The sequence below is a fragment of the Dromaius novaehollandiae genome, chromosome 3 (assembly GCF_036370855.1).
Source record: "Dromaius novaehollandiae isolate bDroNov1 chromosome 3, bDroNov1.hap1, whole genome shotgun sequence".
In the NCBI taxonomy this organism is placed as follows: Eukaryota; Metazoa; Chordata; class Aves; order Casuariiformes; family Dromaiidae; genus Dromaius; species Dromaius novaehollandiae.
The window spans coordinates 4,535,073-4,554,575 of NC_088100.1; the positions used below are offsets into that span (position 1 = coordinate 4,535,073).

At 43.2% G+C, this 19,503-nt stretch overlaps 1 protein-coding gene across 1 annotated transcript; it reads right to left on the minus strand.

Annotated features, from left to right (window-relative positions):
- Nucleotides 1-6,974: 6,974 nt before the first annotated feature.
- On the minus strand, nucleotides 6,975-8,849 carry LOC112979548 (interleukin-17F-like). Its single transcript, XM_026093843.2, has 3 exons — nucleotides 8,797-8,849; nucleotides 7,985-8,229; nucleotides 6,975-7,279 (listed from the first exon to the last, which is right to left on the minus strand). Exons 1-3 carry the CDS (start codon nucleotides 8,821-8,823, stop codon nucleotides 7,042-7,044), a joined length of 510 nt encoding a protein of 169 aa, XP_025949628.2. The 5' UTR covers nucleotides 8,824-8,849; the 3' UTR covers nucleotides 6,975-7,041.
- Nucleotides 8,850-19,503: the final 10,654 nt, after the last annotated feature.

The window sequence follows — 19,503 nt, forward strand, 5'->3', positions numbered from 1 at the left end:
CTTTTATTTAAAAGAATGTTATTTTGTGATAGCTTAAAATGAAAGCAGGCACATAAATGGGTTTGTACTGCCTTAGCACTGAGAGATTCCAGCTAAGTTCAGGCTTTTTCCAGGGCAGTGATATGAGTAAGAGAGAGCATAAGAGAAACTGCAATCTAAATAGATGAAAAAATGCAAAAAAGGGCTGGGAACAGTGAAGTGAGGTTATACAGGCAGTGCTGGGGGCACTGGCAGTGGCAGCTAAGGTCTAAGCTAGAAAAGCTAGAGGTCTAAGCTAAGCTAGAAAACAGAGAAAAGCCTTAAGCAGCCTCTGCCCAGGCTGTGAATAGCGTGTGGTTCCCTGACAGTGGGGATGGTGGGAAAGGAGCGGGGGACCATCTGCTGCAGGGTTGCAGCCGAAATTTATGGAGGTCCAGCCTGGAACAGCACAGTCTCCTTTGCATAAAATGCACGTGGAACCAAGCCCTAGACATGACTTTGACAAGGAGATAAGCAACACGGGCTGGTGCTGGATATTTCTATGGGACAAAGCCCCTGTGGGTATGATGCTCGCGTGTGGTGGGGGCTACTGGCTTCCCCATACACTGCTTGCCAGGCGCGGGGCAGCTTTTGCTTTGCTGCCTTCCAGCAGAGACATGAGCTGCTGAATGGCCGGACTGATCTGAGGGTCCTGAGGGAACAATTTTCAAGCAGTGCAAGTAGCATCGGGTCCCTGGGAGTGCTGCATTGAACACCGGTCCACGCGAGCCGGGGAAGACCTGAGGCACCGCTGCTTGCATCTACAAAACGCGATGAACAGCAATGGAGTGGCTGAAGGCGACATCTCTGGGGCCTTTCTGCCCTCCTCGATTCCCCCCTCACTGAGTTTTTCAGTTGATGCTGATGCCAGTGAGGGGCCACAGCTCCCAGCCAAGTGGTGAGCAGCCTGGCACTTTGACTCAGTATCTGTTATTTTATCAGATTGCTGCAGTGTTCTTGTTTTCAGCATTATTCATCTTTCACCCAGAGCTGGGCCAGGTTCCATCCTACCTCTGACTTTGATTTCTGCCAGCAAAGACTTTGAATGTGTATTTCCTTGCCTATCTACACAAACCAAGGTAAACCTGTGTGAGCATTGTCATATTTCAGTTTAGGATGCATTTATTTTGGCTGCCCTGAACTTGTTCCCAGCTGCCTTAAGCTTCTCAGACCTGCTCCCCACCTGAGCATCCACAGCGGGGCTGAATCACAGAATCACAGAATGGTTGAGTTGGAAGGGACCTCTGGAGATCATCTAGTCCAACCCCCCTGCTCAAGCAGGGTCACCAGGAGCATGTTGCCCAGGATTGTGGAGACACTTTGAGTTAAATGTGCTTGGTGCAAGGATGCTCTGGGAGGCATCCTCCTTCCCTTCCCCACCTCTCAGGAGGTCAGGTTGGTTGGTCTGAGTGTCCCTTGGTGCCTGTTTATTGGTGGCGGGTGTATCCCTTGCCCTGGGGGTCACTGGGAGTCTAGCAACACCATGAAAACAAGCCAGGCGGAGAAGCCATCTCATTTAGTTACAAGCATCAGGACTCATCTGCGGCAGCAGCTGTTTCATTATGACCACCGAGCTCTTCATGTGGTGGTGCGCAAACCAGCCGAGGCGTTTTCTGTGCATCCTTGCGTAAAGCCAGCCTTCCGGTTACAGTAACCGCTGACCAGGAAGTCACACACTGCTCACCCAAGCTGTTACTCATGACCTAATTTCTCTCCGTCTCAATAAAGCTAATTGGTGGTGGTGGTCTCGCTGGTTTTGCCGGGAGAAAATTAGCCTGGAGTTCTCTCTTCTAAATTGGCACCGGGTTCATGTCAGGTAAGATCCTGCACCGATGTAGTCAGTTTAGCTTAAGAGCTGTTCTAACTAGAAAGATGGTAAAGTAGCTAATTAAGAAAATTTTTTAAAAAATAGTTAATTAAGGAAGTCAAAACCCATGAATCACAAGGTTTCGGAGCCATCTGTATCACTTAAAAACCACATACCTCCCATTAAGACGTTCACTTGTACGTGGGGATTGTTTTTTTAACAAAACCAGCAACGTGGATTATTTCCTTCTAATGGCATCATTCTTAGAGTGCAGCTGGCTGTAAATAAGATTCTGGTTACTTTTTTTAACTGCCAGCTCTTCCAATAAGCTAGGTGCTTGACCTTCATTCCCAGCAATCTAAGAACATGGCAAACAAGAGTATGCTTCCTGTAAACAGCACAGTCATATCATCACCAAGAGCACACATATTTTAAAACTGAGCCCTTGCTAAAGGCTCTGCTTGCTTGTGCTGCTCCTGGAGCAAAGTTGGCGTTTAGTCCATGAACCCAGCCCAGCTCCGAGTTGCCCTAAGAGGAATACGTCTCCTCAGCTGCTGGTGTGTCGCTGGCTCTAAGACATATCTTAGAGCAGCCTTCAAGGATTTGATCATTTCATGCCTGGCACGGGGAGGAGATGCTACAGCTGTACGTACAGTAGCAGTCCCACAGTGTTTTTTTGTAACCCGCTGGGCTAAGCAACCCGTGCTCACAGGTGGTATCTGAGCCTCAGAGCCTTTCCCACTCCTTTCCTCCTCTGCTTGACTCTCTCTGACCTCCTTTCTCTGCCTCTTCGCTCAGTCCTTCTCCCCTTGGCTGAGTCTGTACTGCATTCGGGCAGTGTTGGTAGTCAAGCAGGGATCTTCCTGTGTAGCAGTTCTCATGGGATGTGTCTACCTTGATGAATGGAGCACGCTGCAGAGACCCCTCATTAGCATCACAGCAGTGACATAGCCCCACGGTGCCCAAGTAGGTGCCAGACCTGTGCTGTGACCTGTGGATGTATTGGTCTGCTGCTGTGAGTCAGGCTTCCCTGAACCCTTGGCAACAGGCAGATGTTCCTGGAGGTATTCAAAGCAACAACAGACCAAGTCAGCTTCTTCCACAAAACTGCTCTTTTTATAGTGCACAGAAATTATATATATATATAAATTGCAAAGGTTGCAACCATAAGACAACCCAAGAACTGTGTAACCCCTGTATTTAGTAAGGCAGAGGAGCAATGGCTTGAAAATTGGTATCAATATGATGAGTATAAACGATGGGATGAGTTTTCACATGAACTGTGTGAGTCCTGGGAGATGGCCTGACAGAACCAGAGGAGAAACCTGTGCCCACATCATCATCTCAGTGTAAAATGTGAGCCTTGCCTTCATCTCCTTCCCTAGTTTCCTTTATCTTCTTCCTTTTATTTCTTTGCGCTCTGATTTTTCTTTAACCTTGTGCTCAAGAAGAGTTTAGGTGAGTGAGCCAAGACGGCATCTTCTACAACACTGTTGCAAGGCTGCAACCAAAAGAGCTGCTTAAATAATGTCTTTGATCACCTGATACTGCTTGCCAGGCTCAGAGCTGCTGATGGGGATGTGACTGTGTGCTGGGGCTGGTGTTCAGGTGCTGAGAAGGTGCCAGTCAGTCAGCACCAGAAATGAAAGTCACACTTTCTGTCTTTGCTACTCATGCATATTTTTTATCTTTGCTACTTACTTTCTACACTTCCAGGGCTGGATGGAAGTAGCAGCTTCTTGTTCTCAGCTCCTCAGACAAATCCCTTCCTTCTTTCTGTGTAACTTTCTTTTCTTTTCTTTTCTGTTTTGTTTTGTTTTCAGAAAAGCTAGCTCAGTTTTTTTTCATCTTTTTCAGTAACTTCAAGAAAAGATTAAAAATATGCTTGGTACTCTTTGAGGGTCATGAAATAAGCAGGCTGTACTCAAAATACTGTTTTCTGGACACAGCTTGCTGTGAGTGAGTTGGTGAGTTCTGGTGATTTTCTAAACCAGCGCAAAGTGTAATATTTCTGGTTTATCTGCATTCTTGCCAAGTACAGTTTGTTTGTATCATGATCAAGGTTCCCCATTCCAGTAAATGAGTAAAGATGGTCTGTCTTCTCTCTAAACTGCCCCTGTAATTTTGGAGGTTTGCTTTTTCTTTCAGACTTCTGAAATCTGAACTGAATTTACATATCCTGGCCCCCTTTAGGAAGTGGGGCTTGCAAAACAGTTTAATCTATCAATCTTTTGCAAGCATTTGGCACCTGCCCAACTTGACTTGATAACTGGTACTGATAAGAATGTTTATCTGATCATGTGCCACACAAATCCAATCTCAAACTTCCCTTTCTGCTTGTTTTAACTCATCGGTTGCCTAGCACTCTGTGAATGTTCAGGTACTGCTGCTCAGATTTTCAAATTGATGTGAAACTGAAACATGTAGCTGCTCGGGACTGGAAACCTCTTTCTGATGAAAAGGTTTTGCGCTCCCTCCAGCCCCCGGATTTCATTGCAGGACATCAAATCAGGAGTTTGCACTGAAATGCCCCCAGACAAGAAAGACAAAAAGTGTTAACTGTTGAACCACAAACTGATAGGAGCTAAGCAAAAGTGAAAGAGGGATCATACTCTCCTCAGTCTCCTGTTGTGATTATCCACTGTAGTCATGAATGTTTGCTCAGGAAAACAAAGGCGCTGGTTAGGTCACCTCAGGGCAGAATGCATCGATTTGTACTTATTCTGCACCTTATCACCTGGGCATAGAAGTGCAAAGAAAGACTTGTTAGCTCATGATGCCAGAGGTCACAAGAGAACTCATAGTAGGAAAAAAAAAAAAAAAAAGCTAGTCCTCAGACCAAATTAATCCAGGCAGTCACACTGTTAAATACTCCAGTCGGAGCGTGTGCAAGACCCAAGCAGCTTTCAGAGGCTGGCATGAAGCTGGCACAAGGCCAAGTAAATGAAAAAGTTGTGTCCTCAGGCACAAATTTCATTGGGCTGGTAAATGATCCAAGGGAGACTGACACCTCTGGAAGAGTGATGGGAGTATCTTTGCAGCCTGTCAGCAGAAAGCTGTCCACATTTTGGTACTCCAGCTGTGTGAACTAACGCTGACTTTCTGCTTCTGACATTTCCCACATAGTACCTCTCTCTCAGAATTGCTAACTAGTCTCCATTACTCATGTGCCAGCCTCAGCTAAACTGAATATCACTACCAGGCAATAAAGGGTGGGCCTTACCTTAATTTTAGCTGTTAGAAGCTGGACTGCTTCTGATAATTTGCTTAAGCTCATTCTATAGCAAGTGGTAGGACATCAAGAGATTATCTAATGGACAAGCTAGTCAGCTCTATTTAATATTCCCTGACTGATATTTACCTAACTTCTTGAAAAATCTGGAAGGAAAAGTGTTTCTGGCTGTTTTTTTGGCAGTCTGTTCCTACGCTTAAGTATGCTTGGGACTGTCAGCTGAACTGAACTTCAGGACCTACAGGAGACCTTTAGGAGGAATAGCTGGAGACGAGGTAGGACATAAATTAAGTTAGAATCTCTTGTATTACTAGACACCCAAACGTTGGCAAAGTTTTATCTGCTCTTGTTTGAAGGTAACTACAGCTGTGGACAGGAGTTCACTGTTGTGGCTGCAGATACTACCATCACTCAAAGCTACCTGGTTAAAGCTTCCCTGACCCACTGTAGGGGAGAAGGGGTGGTATGAAAACTCTGACTGTGCCATGAGCTTAGCTTGTATGCGCTGACCCTCCTGATTTTGCCTGGAGTGGATTAGGGAGGGATCAGTCTCCTTGGCACAGCTGTGGGCAATAAGCCCCAGCAGTAGAAACTGGAGTGGAAATATCTTCAGTTAGCACAGTTAGATCTAGAGGAGATGCTTTCCCTGAGAAGATCTTGCCTCTCAACAGGGCTTTGCATCCTTGAGCTCTGCGTCTTTGGAAATTCAGTATTTTCTATTGCATTTGCCAATGACGTTTTACGGATGACTAAGATGGTCACACCTCCCTGGGACAGCAGCAAACAAAACATCCGGGTCTTCATGAGCCAGACAGTCATTTGAAACATGGAACATTTTCATGTGAGCACTTTTAATCTAACTGTGCTTTAAACAGAGGCACCTGCAGAGCTAGGTTTCCACCTACGTGAGTCCCATTGCAGCCGCTGTAGAAATGCTGCATCATTGTGCTCTACATTTGAGAGGTTCCCGAAGCATTAACTGGTGGCAGCAAACATGAAGGACGTGAGCACGGAGGAAATTACAATTGCATTTTCTCTGACCAGCAGTTAATTGCTTCAATTATCTACCTGATTCACTCGTACACTGTTCATCTTACATTCAGGTAATGAGCCTGCACCACAGAAAATGTATTGAACTGGGTTGTATTGAAATCTAGAGACAACGTCAGATCAAAGTTAAGTTTTAATACTGTAAATACATTCTATGTTTTGGAGGGGAGGGGGAAAGAATTTCTTTTCCATCTAAGAAGGGTTCAAAGTGCTGTGTTGAACCGTTTTTACAAATTTCTTTGTAATTCGCTAATTATGTGGATAACTGGGTAATTATCCACGGCTTTTTTTGCTAGTCTGGTTTTGCTGTGAATCTGTTGAGTGTCTCTCGGTAGATCATTTGCTCCAGGTATCTCGGTTTCTCTATCTGTAAAATGGTGTTAATGATACTTGCCCTAACTTTGGTATGTGTTTCTACCACGACAGAGGCAAGTATTATCAGGAGAATTTTAATTATTAGTATCATGCAAATCTCTTACATAGTTATATGGTAATAATTGAATTAAGTGATTTCTCTCCTACCAGAAAAAGTTTCATTAGAAAGAAAGAAGAATACAGTAGATGTGATTTGCTAGGTTTTTTATTGCATAAAGATAAATAAACATACATATTGCTAACTCTTCCACCAGTATAAATAGAATTACATAAATAGATCTTTCAAAGTGTTAATTAAAGACAGGTAAAGATTTCCCATTACTTTTTCATCCAGTCACATTAAGGTGTCTGGATTACATTTTGTGGAGAAAAGGAACTTAAAAAAAAAAACTGAGCATTTTCTTCATTTTTGATTTCCTCTGATAGAATTTAGGTAATCTGAATCAGTTCCGCTCTTTCGCAGAGATTGAATTAGGCTCTTCGTTTTATCAGAGACTTATGCTCACTAATAGAGTAGGAAATTCTTCTGCATCTCCCAGCTCTTATCTATCAGCTCCTTTTAAGCTTGGTGTTGGATGACCGGGCGGGCACATGTGCAGCCCACAGTGATCATTTTCTTCTCCAGACGGTATGAGTGTTGGCAGCCCCTCTGCTCCCGCCGGAGAACGAGGATCTCCTGACGGATGGGGACAGAGTTGACACTGTAGTCAAGCTGCCCGGCTAAGTCCACGCAGCTGGAGTGGCGGCACTGGGCATCAGCAATCACCTGGGGGAAGCGGTTGGGGTCCTCATCGATTCTGTAAGTTGAAATGAAAGGATAGGGAAGTACTTGAAATGGAAGTGCCGCTACATCTCGGGAGGTGTGATGGTCTGGATTGCTATGGGCTCTTAGCTTGAGGACTTTTATGCCCTGGAGCAGACTGCCCAAGAAGGGGCAGTAGACCCTCCGCTACTGTAGGTTTTGAAGTGTAACTTGGACAAGCATGCCAGGACAATTCAGCTGCCTTTGAAAAGGGCCTGCTTCGAGTGGCCACTGACTTTGAAAGACTGATTAGAAATAGTTTGAGCTCTACAACATGTCAGATTGATTAATGGTGCCCAAGACCTTCAGCTCCCCCTCAAGGCATGAGATGTTCTTGAGGCTCAGTTCTGATGTTATTAAAGCACCATTGACTTAATTGGTGCAGTGTTGACCCTCTGAGGTCTTTTTGATGATCTCTTAGATAAAGAATGCATTTGAAGATTAAGCTTCCTCCAATACATAAATAAAATTAAGTCACAAAGGTAATTTGCTTTGTCTCCTGTATGTTGTCCCAGACCATGCTTTTTGTTCTATACTCCTTTCTGTGTTGGTAGCTTTCAAGGGGGATTTTATGGACTATGGATATCCTTACATTGCCAAAACCTCTCAGCACCGAAGTGCTGAATGTAAAGTAAAGCCTCTGCATATTCATGACCAGGGAAGCCAGCGTATTTCTTGACAACAGGAACAGAGACCATACCTGTAATCCCATGGAGCCAATGACCGGCTGCTGACATCACGAGTCGTTTTGGTGTCCTGGTTTGTGTTGCTGATGCTTATATTGACTTTCACGGTTTGAGGGAATTGGAAATCTTTTGGGGTCAGGCAACCAACATCTGCTTGCTTGAAGAGTCTCTCTGGCTTGAGCCCAGGCCGTACTGCCTTCCCATAGGCAGGACTGCTGGCTGAGAGCAGGGCCAGCAGCGCGAGTAACAGTGATCTGAACTGGAGACAATAGGCTCATTTAGGACACAATGCAGGTGCTGTAACACAGCATGCATTACAGTTCTTCTATGGGGCTGAGAAAGTCATTTATTCTCAACTAATTGGTAGTTAAAGGCATATTCTATAAGTTGGAGTAATCATGGAATAACATATATCATATCCATGCTTGCTTTGCATTAACTAGTTCCTGCTGTCCTGACAGGTATGCTATACACTCAGTTGAAATTTGGTGGCAAGAAACATTAATTATACAAATAATCAAAGATATGAGACAGTACATAGGATATAGTAACAAAAAGACACTCTAAGCCTGGGTTTTGAACTTTCTGCCAGCATTTCTTGACTTCAGAATATATCACAGTGGCCCAGTTCACTAATATATCCCTATAATCTCAGCACTGCCCCACGCTTGTGCCATTAAGCAGTATTATGTTTTAATTCTTTTCAGTTATTAATGCATTAAACAAATGTGGTAAAGGTGGATGTAGATCCACATTCCTCACAGTCATCTATTATAATTTAAATGCATCTCTATCAAATTGGAAAAAACACAAAACAAGTTCTTACCAGAGATGCACAAATGGTCGGAGACATGCTACTTCTCTTTCTTGCTGCAGCTGATACTTGTGCTGGGCTCTGTCGACTGAAGGTGTCTGGGCACATTTACTGCTGGACTTTTTATAAGGGCTCTTGTGCTGTCCTAGTTAATGTGGAGTAGGTGTTTTTTCCCAGCCTTAACTGTGGTTTTTGACCATAACTTAAATTAAAAAGTCTATGCATATATATTCCATTAACGCAGATGGGAGACAGGATATGGGCTCACCCTTTCTTAGATCTGTAGATGATGTCATTACATTAGCTATGTCACTCAAGCAGCAGCAAAAATCAACATTGTTGTTGGAAAACCACTGAAAAACTGGCACGCACGCTCTAGCAAGGGGGTGCAAAGTATGGAGTTTTTGAATTAGGACTGGATTGGTCATCTAATCAAATGTAAGTTGATGCACTTCATGGTCTCTACTTGCGATGATGTAGCTATCAAAAACACTAATGTCACTGTCACTGCCAGATTAAATCAGTTTGCTTTTCAGTCAGTCTGATGTCTTCCCATCAGCATCTGAATTGGGCAGATGCTGGACAGCCAGCCCTGGTGCGATAGCTCTCTATGCTTAGCAAGTGCTGTCACTTGCCTTGAAGTTTGAGCACCTAGATACTTGCCCAAGCTTTTCTCAAATTTCCTAGTCTGGATCAGGCTATTTTTACGCATGTATATACCTAAGCCGTGATATGTAAGTTTTGAATTGAATGTTTTGTCATAGTGAGTTCTCAGGTTCAGTCATTCTCCATCTGGGAGAATGAAAAAAGAAAAAAACAAACACTTTTTTCAATTGTTTTTGAGCTTCCACCATTTTGGGTTCACTGTATGTTCTTGTGCTATGAGACAGGGTTAAGATCCTAAGAGGTCTATGACTGGTGAAGTCAAACTCTAAATTCCTAAGTTTGAGACAGTAAAGAGAGATTTGAGAGAAACCTTGTGAAGACTGTAGGATGCAAATGACTTTTGGCATCCTAGTATTTAAACGTGTACTATTTTAATGCATGTATTCAGGTGGACGGACTGCACACGGCATGGTGACCATCAGGACCTCCTTCTCCCATTCAGGCAGCTGTATTTTCTTAGTTTTTCACTGGGATATTATAAGGGGGCTGCAGCCCTGGAGAAGTTGAGCTGCTTCAAGACTGTCCCTCCTTTTGATTTCTGGTCTCTGGGGAGTTTACCAGGGGAAACCCTGATACTTTGGTGCCAGCTTCAGAGAGATTGCCCTCCTCACCTTATACCACCCAAAGGAGAATGTAAACCAGGGTAGAATTTAGTCTGCAGTTTCTGGGAATGCTGTGACCTATATCAGCTTGTTTTAAAAGATGCTGACGTTTCAAAAGTTTAATGTACAATTCAGTTTCCCTCTCAGAGTAAGAGGCATACAGGTTAACGGAAATGGTTCCCTCAGAAGGGGTTTTCTCTAAAGCCTCTTACTGAAATATCCATTCAAAGTGGGTCAGTTAAATGTGTAATTTTAAAAGCAAGAAAGATTTCGAAAGCCTGCAAGGCAGCCGAAGGTCAGGTTCAACCAGTCTGACCCTAAATCCAGGCTCATCTGCTCTAAGTGTGTCAGTGGTTTGGGTTACCTCCGTGCTTGAAAGGTGAACAGATAAGCATTAGAACATGGCTAACGTAATGTAATGTTGAAACAGTGAAAAAAAAAGAAAAAAACCTTTCCATGGTTTATTTTGAACCATGAACCTATTAGTCTGCAATTGTCAGAGGAAAGATGAGCGCGCCTCAGGAGAAAATGTACCTCTTGAAATGCATTCAGCATGTTCGAATTATACCAATGAAACTCTCATATTTCTGATCCAAAGATTTTTCTTCCTTCCAAACACTCATTTTCCAGTTCTTCCTGGTTTGGAATGAAAGCAAAAATTGAACTTTATTTTTTTTTTTAAGAGTTTGGAATTTTTTCCACGTGATTTGTTTTATTCTGACACTTAGCTCTCTTAACTAGCAGTTTCATTTCTATATGCAAAAAGGGCTATGTTTTGTGCCTTTTCTATTTTCATGTGTGAGGAGATCAAAAGTAACTGTTTTTGTAATCTATGTATATGACATTGTAGGTAGGTGACATAGAAAGCACCGTGAGTTCACAGCTCTGTGTGCTTTGACCTGCTATTAGGATCAACTCCAAACACAAAACAGCTGGTGCCACAATCAACAGAAACTGCAGTTATTTGGAGATCTGAAAACTGGGACACTAACCAAGGCTTATTGAAACAAAAAAATGAAAGATTATAGAAATCTTTGAAATTGAAATGAAACTTTATTAATCTACTGAAATCAGAGCTCGTCCTTCTCTTGACTCTGTGAGAGTTTTTCTGAGATTAAGTTGTTCCTAAGTACTTTACTCAGCTGAGATCCTTTGGGCACCCAAGTCTGGGTATATTGGCCTTGATGACACTTTCTTCCCTCAAAGTCACAGTGTGAGTCAGTGGCAGAGCAGGGACCAGCACTCCAGTGTCCTAACTCACTTTGCTGCAAATCAAAAGGGAAATGGCAATCTCCAAATACTTTAAGCATTATTTCAGTCACTATCAATTAGGTTATTTATGCTTCTTTTGAAAAATTAGAAGCCTTTCGGTTTACACTTTGAAAGATATTTACGTAGTTCTTCCTTTTGGAAAGAGCTGCATTTTCTTTCTCTTGGGCACGTATTTTTACAAATACCTGCAAGGTAATGCAATGCTCTTCCCCTTGCACTTAACCGTTGTGTGACCCACTGAACATCGTGGAGGTGATTTCTGGGAGAACAATGATTAGGCTAAGTCTGGATATCAGAGATATTCAGAACGTGGCTGGACAAAGCTCTGAGCACCCTGGTGTAACACTGAAGCTAGCCCTGCTTTGCATGGATGGTGGGATCAGAGACATCCAGAGGTCCCCTTCAGACTAAATTGGTTAAATCATTGCACCAGTCTTCCTCTCCTTGATCTTTGTACATGAGACAAGACAGAAAAGATAAAACACTTTTATTTTATCTAGCCCCTATTCTTTACCTCCCCACAAGTCACAGCAGAAATCACCTTCTCCTACTGCACGCCTGAATTTTTCAAACACAGATAAATTGATATTGTAACCATTCATCAGCTGCGGTCACTGTCAGCGGTTGACACATCTGTTGCATGACTAATATCTAATAAATATTAGATATTCAGGGAGCTGACATAAAGGAAACAGACCTCTCACTTTTTTTGCTGATTGCTGTTTAGAGGGACAGGGGAAAGACAGGGCTTCCAGGTAAGAGTTGGATTTAATGAGATGCAGTATTTTAAGCTGACCTCATGATAATTAATAGAGATTAATATTTAACTGTAATATAGTCCAGGTGAGTGAAGAAGAGCTTTGTGTTGTGTTGAGAGGGGTGCAGGGTATGACTGCTCTTCTCCTGTGTGACTGCGAGCATCGGTGCTCCATTTTCTCCCTCTCTACTTGGAGTGGAGCATATATTTCCGTTGGTATAGGGGAGAGCAGGGACTCAGCTGGCATTTGGAGGACCTAGTTGCTTTATTTTCCCTTTCCATGGAGGGGAATGAGGCAGGAGTAATCATGGTCACATCATTCTTTCTAATCTCTACTCCCAGCAGTTACCTGAGGCTTCCTGCTTCTGCTCCCTATAGCTGGACCCTGATCAGCATCAGTATTATTATTTGTGTGTTATTGTTGTGCCCAGGGTTGCACCGTAAAGCTGAGCCAAGCTAGTGCCTAATGGCTGGTGGAATGGACAATATCCCCTACCCGATGCTCCGTCCTTTCAAGATACCTGTATGTGTGCAGTTCAGTGAGCAACACTAGCAGAATATGATTTGCTTTTTTTTCTTTCCGGTAGCCCCAGCTCTGTGTGGCATGAGGGCTGACTCAACTCATTGCAGAGAATGCCAAGATGGGGCGCAAGAAGCACCTGGGACCAGATAGAGTAATGCAAAGAGGCAGGGCCTTTTTTATGGCAGTTAACTTTTAGCTCAGCTTAGCTCTAATGTGAAATTGCACCTTTCCTCACAGAGCAGGGCCCTCAGGCTACACTAAAGAGAGGGAAAAATGATGATTCTTCACCTGGGAGGCTAGACTGCAAGCAGAAAAGCAGAAACATTGGTGGATGTGCTGCAGGGCAAAATAAACTGAAGAGGAGAGTTTGAAGGACAGATCTGAAGGAGGACACAACAGGATGCCTTTGAGGGCATTTATAGGCAGGTCTCCCAAAGACCTAGGGGCTCTGCAGTGGAAAGCATCAAGGGAGTGGCCCAAAAATCCAAAAAGTGTGCAATGGTAGAGGCTAGTACAATGGGACTGTGTCTTGAACAGTAAGACCAGCGTCAATGTCCAGTGAGAGGAACTCCTGGCAGGACTCAATGAGAGGGGAGCTATGGCCAAACTGGAGTTCAGTAGAGAACTGAAGGACGAGAGTACTTCACTCAAGGCCAAAGATATCTGAAGCAGGAGTGCTGTGTGATAGGAAACTTGTAGAACTCTGCACAGAGAAGGAAAACTGAAGCTTGAAGGTGCTACACAGGACAGGATTTAAGAGCACCGTGCAGATGTGAGGACTTGCTGTGAGGTCTCAGTCAAAGATGACACCCCAATCAGAGAAACAAAGATTTTATTTAGGTGGAAACCAGATTTTGTGAGAGAATTCCAGGAGTCCATCTAGCCCAGTGAGCCCTCTCCAAATGTGGCTGACACAAAAAAGCATTAAAGCAAGGTCTGAGAAATGCAAGAGCTGGCTGATGAGAGGGGATCTAAGCTGCAAGTAGATCCTCAGAGATGGTAAAGATCTCTCTTGGGCATAGATGATTTAACATCTCTCCTCATGTATTTATTTTTGTTGTTATCAACAACATTAATGACTGAATAGTTCTGTTATCAATTAAAAGTCTAATCTCTCTGCAAATCTTCTTGGTCCCAAAGACATCCTGTGACAAAGTATTTCACAATCAGTTATAAACTGTACTAAAAAAAAAAAAAAGAAAAAAGAACAGAAACCCTTTGTGGGTAAATTGGCTCATATTCAAGCTGGTAGAATGTTTTCTACAAACAATTAACTCATTCTGAAATCCTCTTCTTGCTGTGTTATCTGCTTACATCCTGTGTCTCACCCGCACCTTGGCCCTAGCGAATCACATGAAATTTGGGGGAGAAGGGACGCAGGGTCCCGCGCTAAGCAGTTCATGCCCACAGCACTCCAGGCAGCGATCTGCCTTGATGGGGATGCTGCACTCTCCCTTCCACCTCCTCAGTGTCCTCACCTTTAAAAACCACGTTCCTCACGTCCATCTCAAATTTCACTTGCTGCAGGTTGAGACATTTATTTCTTGCCCCCACCAGGGACAGGGACAAATTATTTCTTTTCTCTTTACAGTAAAACAAAAAGGACTGAATCCTTACCCCTCCTTCCCCCTTTCTTCTTGGGCTGGGCTTTCAAGACCTCTGAACATTTTTTCTTGCTCTGCTTGGGAAGATCTCCGCTTGTTCCACCCCCTCCTTGGAGGGTGGTGCTCTGAGTCCTCCTCACAAGGCATTAGCGTCCTGATGTTCCCAGACCCCCTTGGAGGTAGGGAACCGGTACACGCCGCCTCTTTACAATCGCTGCAGTGAGACACTCTACCACTCACTGAAGACCACAACAAGAAATTGGTCTCAGATCAGGAAATCATGGGAAATCCAGATTTTCATGTAGTCTCACTGTCCTAACCTCTGGATAAGCCTTCCTTTTTGGAAGCATTATACTTATTATTTTAAATGAGATATATTTTGAAGGCTGTCAGGAGACCCTTGGTAAAGTCAATCTTATCTCAAAAGCAGTTGCTACTGCAGATTTGTCAGCTTCTTTCATCTCTAGCTGTAGTAGTCCTGACCCTTTTCTAACTTACTCTGCAGTAAATTAGGAGTGGCTACACTAAGTGCACAGAGTTTATGAAACTGAAAATCTGTGGCTGACAGGGAGAAAAGCATTTCACCGACTTGTCTGGAGAACATTTGCAAATCAGTTTTTGCAGCACTCATTGCAAAAAAAAAAAAAAAAAAAGAAAAAAGAAAAAGAAAAAAACACCCTACCCAAAATTCATGTTTGTATAGTTTTGTCAGTTTTATTTATTAAAATTTATATTAAAATTTGCAACTAGAGGTTTGTCATGCACAGGCACATGTTCGTGGTTTCAAGTGGATGTTCCAGCCCTGACTTCAACCGGACAACAAAATGGAGAATGTAACAATGAATACGGTTGTCTATGCATTTGGGTGTATTCTTCTGGCTGACACAAAAGAGGACAGATACTAGAATACTGGATGTTGAAATTTCTCGCTTCATGTTCTCAAACACTTCACAAGGCTGAAATTTAGTCCTGTGCTGAGGCTAGACTGGAGTGGTCTCCAGCAGATAATGAAAAGTTTTGGTCTCAGGTATAATGAGGTTTACTTTTTTAGGAGGGCAGAAGAGTGTAGGGAAAGCACAATATAAATGGGAACCTGACACTGAGATCTCAGACCAGATTGTAGGGGGACTGAAGTGGAGAAAAGATAAGGCAGCATGATTAAATAAGAACATTTTCCCAGCAATCTCTGTTCTCATTTGCAAGAGGCGCTTTCTATCACTCTGCAATGTGATGGGGGTGGCTGATTGATGCGAAATGCTCAGATAAACCAAGAACTGTGCAGACATCGTTCTGGCCTTCTCTCCCAGATTCCTTCCAGGTCTCAGAGACAACATTTATGAGCTGGTAGGTCCCCTCCACTGGAGGAGCGAGTGTCCCAGGAGCCAACCCGCTCTTTTGTGAAACTGCACCGCAGCAGCTCCGCGGTCGGTTTGCTCCCACATTGCCGACCGCTGCCTCCCACCGTGCGACGGCCGTTTCACACCTGCCTGCGAGCTTTGAGAACTGTTGTCTTCTGTCACTTGGCAGAGCAGGAAGCAGCCCTTGAGATGCAGAATGTCACATGGCTCGAACGAAAGCGGTGTGGAGCATTTCATCTCCAGGCTCGTGGTTTCAGCAGCGATGCACGGCTGCGGCAGAACTGCAGCGCTCTAGGGAAGGGAATCACGCTGAATATTCGGCGGTCAACTTTACGTGCTGAAATACCAGCCCTTGAACGGCAGCTGCTTGGCCACAATCTTGTATTCCACCACCCACTGCTTTAAACCAAACTAGGTCCCTTCGGAAAACTATTATTATCATGAGTGTGTTCATTGCACTCTATGTACCAGTCCAGCTTCTTAGGGCTGCCAATAGGTTTGATAATGTAAGCTGTAGTAGTAATGTCGCTTGCACTATGGCCACGTACCTCCAGCTGGATAAAAGCTGAAAAACTCGGTTGTTCATCATCTCATATTTTTAGGACTCAAGTTCCATTTTTTCTTTCTTTTTTTTTTCTTCTTTCAGAAAAATGGCTTCTGCCCATGACATTTTGTGGAAGAAAGTGTCATAATTCAAAAGTACTAGAGAAGTGACTCAGAGTGGTTTTGAGGCAAGTTAAAAATATGCAATGGGGCTCTTACTGGCCCTTTCACCCAGCCCAGGTTTGAGTTCACTCTTTTTTTTCTTTTTTCCATAAGAAAAGGAAATTCATCATTTTTCCAAACATGTGCAATTTCTGACCGCAGTGCGATGCAGTTGACAGAACTATCCCAGGCATAAATTTCAGAGAATAACCACTGGTAAAGGTCCCTTCCTCAGAGACACAAAGCTTCACAGCAGCAGAGTGGGGGACAGCAAGCAGGCAACAGACACGCAATGTCCTGTTTTTACCTGAATGATGCTCCTTAGCATGACAGGGTCCTGTCTGGGCTGATGACGCTATGACAAGGGCAAATGGAATAGCAGTGATGCCATGCAGAGCTTTTGAATCATTTTTCCCTTGAAATGGGCCATTATTGCTGACTTTAACAGCTCTCTGTTCTGGGTGAACTGAACTGCTGAAACCAGCTATGGCTAGAAAAGAGACTGTGATCCTGTACCTATTTCAACCAATGTGTGATCTTGCCTGACCATTTATTCCTTCTCCAAAGGCTTCTTCATTGATGCTGTAGGCTGCAATCCTTTCTCTTTGCTCGTTTGTGGACCCTCCTCTCTTTATTTTTCTCTGGAAACAGTAGGTCAGGAATGTCAGTTGCCCCACAATGGATACAGGGACGGGAGGGACAGGTATCTTCTGCAAAGCAACTTGGTGAACTGCAAAGGGCTGGGGCTTTTTAGGCTGGGGATTTCTTCAGTCCTCTGAGCCCAAAGTCGATGCAGCTACAAGAACAAATATGATCCCAGACCAGAAGAAATGAATATGCAAAGGACTGCAGGAATGAAGTCTCAGAACTATTCTAGGAGATAACTGATGATCAGGTTGCTACATCAGTGTGCGAGTGAGGCTATTTTTGTGAAGACAAGAGTACACCCAGTTTGGCCTCTGACTTTGGGAGCATAAGAGTATATGGTCAGCCTAGCTTGTAGAGTCCAGTCCCTTGAACACAACCATACAAGAGAGATTTCTCTATACACAGACAGCCCCAAATCCACTGAGCATCTGTGCTTTGTGCTCCCACCCACTGCAGGGTGTGAATGTTTCACAGGATCTCATAATGACAGAAGTACACATCACATGAAAGACTCAGTTCTTCGATGCTTGCAACTCTTTTAATATTCCTGTGGCCAAACTCTCTCACATCCAGTCAGGAAGTAGCTGGCTTAAAGCAACCAGTATCTACAGTATATTGGCATGAGAAGATACAGACAAAACTTTAACTGATAATGATTCATCCAAACCATATCCATGGCAGATAATCACAAACAGCAAGTTAGGATGTGAATTATTTGCCTGCAAAAGGCTTGATGAGATAACTTATTTGTTTCATCAGATAATTTATTAGCAACAGATAATTCAAGCAGCTCTGACAGCATGGAGATTTATTTTTAGCTGTAGCTCATAAGCCTCCTAGCCTAGGAGCTGTGTGGCCATAGTTCTCACAGATGTTATTTTTATGAACTCTATTCATTGCAGAGGAAGGTTGAAGACTAATTTTATAGAATAGGTTGTGAGGCAGCGCAGACACAGAGGTCTTACATGGACCAAACAGCGATTGCGAGAATCATAGATTGGTCTTTGCTTCCCTATTGCTCCTCCGGGGAGGAAGAAGTTTCTGTTTTCTCTGCCACAAAAGCCTTAGAAGTAGTGATGGATCATAGGAAATGGTGGAAATGGGCAGGATGGGGTATGGGGTCCTCTCATGGTACTTCATGAACTCCTGGTAGAGTTGCTGTGCCCTTGTGATTCCAGACGAGGAACATAGGTACTCTACATATAAGGGCATTTCTTTGCATTTTCACTCCAGTGTTTCCAACAAAGATTTTTTTTCCCTCCTGTGCCCAAATCCTAGACATTCGTATGGGAATCTGTTCTCTGTTTCTGCTTTTTAAGAGAACTGTGTGCATCATTTTCGATTTTGAACTGCTGTCCTTGTTTAGACTGGATTGAACTCTCCTTCTTTAAAATACTTAACAACTTAAGAGGAATCAGATTTATGATTTTATGAAATATTTCTGCAATCAATCAAGGGAGAATTTTGGATTTAGACTATGGAGAAAAATAAGTAAAAAGGACCACAAATTAAACTAAAGAAGCCAAAATATAAAAAAGTTTGAATGACTAACATGAAACTAGAATCCTGAACATGCTTTTTAGCTTCATAAACGTCAGAAGCTAAGTCTGTGTATTATTGTTATTTGTCATTTGTAAATGATAATAGCAGGATTGGTTGTGCATTGACTTGGCCACAGTTCCTTGGCACAGAATTAAAATATCAATTTTATTCATCTATTACTACAAGTAGTAAAAAATCATGAAATTGTCCTATGTGGACCAAAGATGTCTTTTACATAATTAGCAACCATATAAGTAGTTGTGATAACATCCAGAAACTATCATTTTTGCATCCAACCTTCACCTCAGAAGACCTGCATCCTTCTAAAAGTACTGGTACTTGAAATTAAGTCTCTTTAGATACTCCAGATCTTGAAATGCACTCAGGAGCAGTAGAAACCACTGATTAGAGGGAACAAGCCAAATAGGGTAGGAACAGTGACCTTTTGGAAGAGAGAAAGAAAAGGTTATGAGTGATTAAAGGTGAATTTTCTAATTGCTCCTCCTATTATCTGTATAACCCATAATGTGTTGAGCTGTGAAAAAGTTGTATAAATACACAGGAGTTGCATACATGACTGTAAGAAAAGTCCAGTTTCCCTGAAATAATCAGCTAAGGAGTTGCTAAAAGCTCTTCCAAGATAGTAGCTGAATTTACTCTCAGTTTTCATTTCTCCTATTATTTTAATTAAATAAGCTGTAAATAGTGAACTATTAAATTGAATTGTGCCTATACTTTTAGCTGAGGGGAGAAATCCTCTTCCTGGTCCATGCCAGCTTGGAAAATCTGGAAAAAAAAATACCTCTGCACATCCTTCAGGGACACGTCCCTACCGCCTTTGCCTCTGCTGCCACCCCCGGTGCCCAAGGGGCTCCTCCAGGCCTGCTCAGGAAATGGGATTTAGCTCTCAGAGCAGCAGCACAAAAGATGCCAGATATCACAGCATGTATGTAGTGCACAAAAGCTGATGACTGATAAGAAACCTGTGCTAGACAAACGGAAGAAGACTAGCAGGCAAAGTACACAAATGTCTCATCATCCC